This window comes from Artibeus jamaicensis, unplaced genomic scaffold (assembly GCF_021234435.1).
Source record: "Artibeus jamaicensis isolate MK-2021 breed Jamaican fruit bat unplaced genomic scaffold, CSHL_Jam_final contig_233, whole genome shotgun sequence".
Taxonomy (NCBI): Eukaryota; Metazoa; Chordata; class Mammalia; order Chiroptera; family Phyllostomidae; genus Artibeus; species Artibeus jamaicensis.
In genome coordinates this window covers 36,185,175-36,191,541 of record NW_026521486.1, presented here as the reverse complement: position 1 = coordinate 36,191,541, position 6,367 = coordinate 36,185,175, and the positions used below count along the sequence as shown (strand labels likewise).

At 40.2% G+C, this 6,367-nt stretch overlaps 1 protein-coding gene across 2 annotated transcripts in view; it reads right to left on the bottom strand.

The window, feature by feature from the left end:
- Positions 1-460: 460 nt before the first annotated feature.
- Positions 461-6,367, bottom strand: part of MRPS35 (mitochondrial ribosomal protein S35) — a 37,411-nt gene continuing 31,504 nt past the window's right edge. For both annotated transcript variants that reach the window (XM_053661627.1, XM_037144858.2), the window contains one exon: positions 461-1,594. In XM_053661627.1, the coding sequence (XP_053517602.1) occupies positions 1,325-1,594 (270 nt within the window). In that variant the 3' untranslated portion in view covers positions 461-1,324. The remainder of the gene's footprint in view (positions 1,595-6,367) is intronic.

Here is a 6,367-nt window from a genome sequence, read left to right as displayed (position 1 = left end):
AAGAGGCCAGGCCTTTGGGAAAGGTCAAATTCTTTATTACACACCACTACCCCCCGCTTGTGCCCGCACTGTATTATTACTACAGGATCGAGGACCCTCATTTACTATTCTTCCCAAGTTCCCCCGAGACGTTTCCCCCTTCAGTCCTGTTTCTGCCACTGGGTTTTCCTGAATTCTGAAAACAGTAACATTTCAATACTTATGTAGGTCTCAACCCTGATCTAAAAATTGCTTTGTTTACTTTGCTGTTTGTTCACTATTTTCACCCAGTGAACTACAATGTACCTCCCTCCTTTTCATATTCAAAGTCCTATTGTCTTTTCTCATTACCACCTCTTGGGCTTGCTAATACCAAATCATACCTTTGATTTACATAAATCTTTTGGGCAATTTTTTTGACATTCCCTTTGGCTTTCCTTTTGTCCTCTAATTCTGTCAGGCAAAGCAAGTCTTAGGCAAATAAACTCAATAATTCCTTTATTTTGTTTTTAAATTAATCACGTGTGGACAACTTTGGAAGTAGTAAGAAATGACTTACAGATATACTTAAATATACTGCATTGACAGCTAAATGGAAGGGGACATTTCTTAGGGCAGTTCTCATTTTGTCATTTACTGTATTAAAACTCAAGGTCTATATTTACACCTCATCTCTTTCTTCAGTTGCGGAAGCTCTAATGGGGGATTCAAGAGATAAATACCGGTTGATCTCCATTTCCACGTTCTGCAAACTTGGGCTTGGGAAAACAAGCCCAAGAAAATAGAGAAAGTAAGGTGCAAAACAGAATGGAATCAACATAAAGTGACCCCAAAATAGAGGAGTGGAACCAACTTTCTACTTCCAATGACCTGTTTCCAATCAGAATTCGCATCTGCAAAATGCATGGAGAAGCTGGCACCTCGGTAAACAAAGCACCACACTGCAGTGGGGAACTGAGTTCTGGGCCTGCCTCCCCAAACCACCAAACCACAACCCAGAAGCATCCAGTCAGTGCTCATGTGCAGGGAAACGAAATAACTATCTTATATAGTTATATATGTGTGTAACTATGTACATATATAAGTTCTGAAGTTGTTCTGGTAGAAATAAAATCAAACCCTTTAAAACCAGAAGCAATCACGGAGATCTAATTAGTCTAACTGCCCCGGAATCTAAAGAAAATTTGTGAATAATCATCACCATTGTGTATTAGTATAAAAGGAAAAATTTTGACTCTGAAATAAAACTAAACATTCTATAAACATTTTTAATTTTTTATCACACTAGATAACAATTACATATAGATGAAAAAATTAATAAATCAAGCATATTTTTGTACACAATTCACGTCAGATTTAATAGTCTCTTCACTGATTCCTTGTACTGAGCAAGGGTATTTTCATTGTCCCCCTCGTTCTTAAGACTAACAACAGACTTTTTATAATCTTCAACCTCTTTAGTACCAAGAAGCTCTTCTTTATTTACTTCCAGCTTTTTCTCTGCGGCCTTAATTTGGAGAAGTGTTTCCAGGATGTTTTTTTCTGATGAGCTGTTTGTCCATACATACTCTTCCATGTCTGCTTCCGTCTTATGTTTCTCCCATTCCTCAGTTTTCTGAAAGGAAAAAACGAGTTCTGAATTCTGGGAAACATCACCCAAAGACACCGTTGGCGTTGCGAGGGGAAGAGTCGTCTGGGGAAGGCGGCCAGCCCTGCGCACGTGAGCTCTTTGCCATGGACACTGTTCCCACCCATGGACTCCGAGCGCACACAGCAATACTGTCTTCCAGAAGACATATAAAACTCCATTTTTGCAGCTTTCTAGTCCCTAAACTCTAACGCATCAACAGGCTACATTTCTGTGGTTAAAAATAATGAGAGTGGAGACTGTATTTATCTTTGTAACATGCCGTTGGCGTAACAGGAAAGACCAATTATTATAATGAAATTAAAAATATGAAGTATGTGTGTAATACATGATTTTCAGTCATAATGACTTCATATATTCTGGAATTTTGCTTTGGTATTATCTTTTCTGTTCCTATAAAGGAAATAATTCTTGTTACCACTTTTTCTTCTTACAAAAATTATTACCAAGCTATTCTAGGGAGCAGTGGTAGGTTTCACAGTAATATAATCAGCCTTATGATTTAAATGCAGATGGAACATTTTGTGAAGAACCAAGCCATGCAGTAGGTAAGCAAGCTGCTCTGGTTCAGAGAAGTGCTGAATACCAGCTACATTCTTTCCAAATTAACACACGACCAGATTCCGAGCTACAGGCTATCACAGAACCATCTACTATTCCTACAACTTTAAGGTGTTAACTTCCAAAGTTATAACTTCTAAAGCATTAAAAGAGAGGTGGATTTGAGGGCTGTCAGAAATTATTTCTGCAAAGTCCTGATGGAGCCCGCAGCCTGGGCACTGGTGAGCACCGAGAATGCAGTAAGGGTTTTCACCCAGGTTCCCCGCCGTCCTCACCCCAAGGAAAAGAGGGCGCGCACTGGAGCTCTGCCCCTCAAGGGGTGGAAGAGCAGCCCCACCGAGCACAAACAGGCCATGGGGGCTGCCACCAACTCGGCAGATGCCAGTCAGGTGGAGGAAGCCTAGGAGAGAGGTTCGCCTACCACGGAAACCCACACCAGGACGGAGCCCTCCTTGCATCTCTCTCTGCTTCCAGAGACACCAGTAGGATGGGAAGGTTCCCCAGCCCCAAGTCCCTTAGCCAATACAGGTACCTATACTCACAGCTCCCTGTACTGTCTGCCCATCTCCCTATGCTGAATTTATGGCTGAGGACAATGTCCGAACTATTATTCTAGACATATCTTACGTGGTTGAGAATCAACTCCACGACCCCTTTCTGTCTGGTCATGAGACTTCAGGCTTGGCTGAGGGTAACAGAAATCCCGTGAAACTTCTCCTGTGGTGCCTTGCCCGTGTACACACTGTGGCAAACGATTTCTAACAGCCAAATTCTGAACTTGTACATTTAAAAAAGTTACTGACAAAATTACCCTGCCCCATCTAATTCCTTCTGTAATGTTTGGGGAAAAAATAAATGCCAGTCCCTTAAAAAATGCTCTGAGTAAAATGGTCCTATCTACTCTTAGAAATGCTTTAAATGTTTCAAGTCAATGTTGTAGTTTCTTCATAATTCTAATTTACAAGTGAAGGATATTTAAGAGGCCAAGAAATACATTCTATAAAGCATTACGTATAACAGTCAATCCATCTCATTCTTGACTGCTAGAAATCAACTAAGAGATTGTTATTTTTAATGCAATAGTAAATTGGTATTAACAGATTAATATGCTTCATAAAGACTACTTAACAGCTTAAAAATGTTTCACCTGGATTTTGAAATGACTTTTTATTTACTGATTTTAGAGAGGAAGAGAGGGAGGGAGAGAAGTGGGGGAGAAAGAGAGAAAGACATCGATTTGTCATCCCACTTCTTTATTCACTCACTGGTTGGTTCTTCCACGCGCTCTGACCAGGGATCGACGTTAACCCTGGCATATCGGGACAACTCTCTAACTAACTGAGCTACTCTGGCCGGGGCTTTACCTAGATTTATCGAGATTTTCTTAACTGCTTTGAAACAGATGCTTAAACGAGACATAACCAAAGTAAATACACAAATCGCTGCCAACTATAGTCCCCTGACATTCTGTTACACAATTCTACCCTCGTGTGCCAGGGGTGCTGCAGGTGTGCTGTGATACCGACTCCCTCAGGCCTCGGGAGCCCAGGTGAGCCTGGAGCCATGAGGAGTACCCTCCTCCTCCACTCACCTCAATTTTAAAGTTATACTGTACTGATACTATGATGGGGAAACCTATAGCAACAAACTGCAAGAAAACAGCTCAACAGACAGAGCTCCCCTTGGTGTGTGACTGCTAGGGGGCGCCCTTTCGTACACAGTTGCTGAGAGCCCACTACCTGCTTGGGCAGTGCTGAGAGGCAGGCCGCCTCCATGCGCCCAGCTAAAAACGAATGTTTTCACCTCCCATATTTTAGGCAGAAGGTACATTGGCTTGTTCGTATGAGATACGTGCTGACATCCCCCTCCAGGTGAAATAAAAAATAGTGCTGGCTAAAACAAAAAGCTCATTATTCAAATGTGATAGCGCTAATCATTTACATAAGTCTATTAACTCTACTAAACACAAGTTTATTTTTGCAATTAAAAAATCTACCACAGAAATATCGAACATATACAGAAGTACTTCAAATGTGTGCAAATATACATTTTGTGTGCATGTCAGACGACAACACTGTGAACTCTCATCCATCACCATCTCGTGTCAACACTCGACTCTCAGCCAACCCTGTTTCACGTACGTGGCTCTATGTACAAAAGCACTGCTCCCTTACCATGCTCTCACGGAATTATTTTGAAGGAAACCTCAACCTTTGTCATTTTATCCATATTAATTTTTTTCTTAAAAAAATAAGATTTTAAAATCCTGACCACAGTACTGCAGTAGTTTGTGGCACTTTGATTCACAAGAGCCTAACCTAGGTCAGCCTGTTCATTCATTCCATTTATTCATTCATTCCATTTACTCATCCCATCAATCAGCAATTCCCGTGTGCTGACGGTCTGCCCAACAGCTGTTTCCCTGGTCTCCTCTTGCCCAGAATTCTGGCCACAGTTACTGGACAATGCCTGGCTGAAGCAGAGTCCCTCCCTCATCATTTGAATCCAAAGAGAGAATTAAATTTAGCTTAGTTTAGTTTTTAGTTTCATTTCTTTGTTCCTCCTCGCCTCACCTCACCTCTGCCTTCCCCCGCCCTGGGGTGACTGGTCCTTTAAATCCTGAAATAGTGAAGGTCATGCTTTCTGACATGTAGACTGGAGGTGGAAAGAAAATCAGTTTCAAACAAAAAATATGAGGCAGTTGCCTACAGAGTAACAGGGCCCAGGGAATAAAAACTGCCCATTCCTGAGATCTTTAGGATCCTTGCCCTCATACCTTCTCAGCGTAAGCTGCTTGAGTGAGTTTCTATGACTCACAGCAAGGGGGTCTTGACTAACACACGGAGCCCAGGAGAGAGGCTTGACGACAGAGTTTGGAGTCCATCAGCATATACTGAGTTGTCCAAAAAGTCCATTTGTTTTTTTCCATAAAACAAAAGATAGATTTTTCATCCTCACCAAAATTTTTATAAATTTGGATATTCTGAGAATCTGAGGTATATTCCAAGTGGAATAACGTTCATTGTTCTCAATTAATGTCTCAATTTGATCACCACCAACTTTACCTGACCTACTGACTGTGGAGCATCACCCAGCAAGAAATCTCCAGCACAAAACTTTACAAACCACTCTGACATGTTCAATCTATCACAGCACCTTCTCCACACACTGTGCAAATCTTTTCAGTTGTGTTTTTATGTTTCTTAAAATAATAAAGTATAACATGGTAAAAACTGTTGTGTATTTTCTTCCATCTTCAATATTAAAATGGCTACAAAAAATTTCACCAATTTTAGTAAGTTTTTTTTACAATGTACATTGATATGACAGCTGTCATGATATAATCTAACAAAATTGTTTCAAAAGACAGCTAAGTGCTGCTATAGCCATATGGAAAAAAACAAACTTTTTGGCCAACCCAATGCAAGATAATTAACATCATCTGGGAGAAGGTACAGAATGAAGAAAAAAGAGGGAAAGGACAAAACTTGGGAAACAATTAAATATAACTGATTTAGACTAAAATATGTAGCACAGATTTCTCGAAACATGGCATTTTCAGTTAGAAATATTAGAGTTAAAATGGACCAGTATTATTTTTAAATAAGCAGTATCTCCAAAATGTTACACTTAAAAATAACAATTTTGAAATATGATTTTTACATGTACATGACTTTAAATGGTCTTTTTGGAAGTTTCCTTTTTTAAGAAATGAACAAACTTTTTTTTTCAACTTTAACTTTTTAACTTTAACGTATTTAAAAGCAAAAGCTCATGAAGGGCCCCTGAAAACAGGGGTCGGAGCGGAAGTGGTCATTGTGCGGAAGTGGTCATTGTGCGGAAGTGGTCATTGTCCAGAACTGAATTCGGATACAGTATCAGCGGCTGCAGTTCCATACACACCTCCCACAGAGAAGATGGGAAAAGTAAAGGGAAAGAAAACCGTCTGCGATTCCACCACCCCAAGGCAACCCACCGCTGCTGGGGACACATCATGCTGGTCCTTTTAAATCCATTTTTGAAACATTGCCATGATTAAGTTTTACTTACAATTTATAACTTATAATTCACAGTCAAAATGTTTGCTTCAAAAATACCACCCAGGATTGAAAGTGGGCAATTGTTTAAGAGTTTCTTTACAGCCCAAAGCGTAGTTAGAACGTATTAATTTTAAAGAGT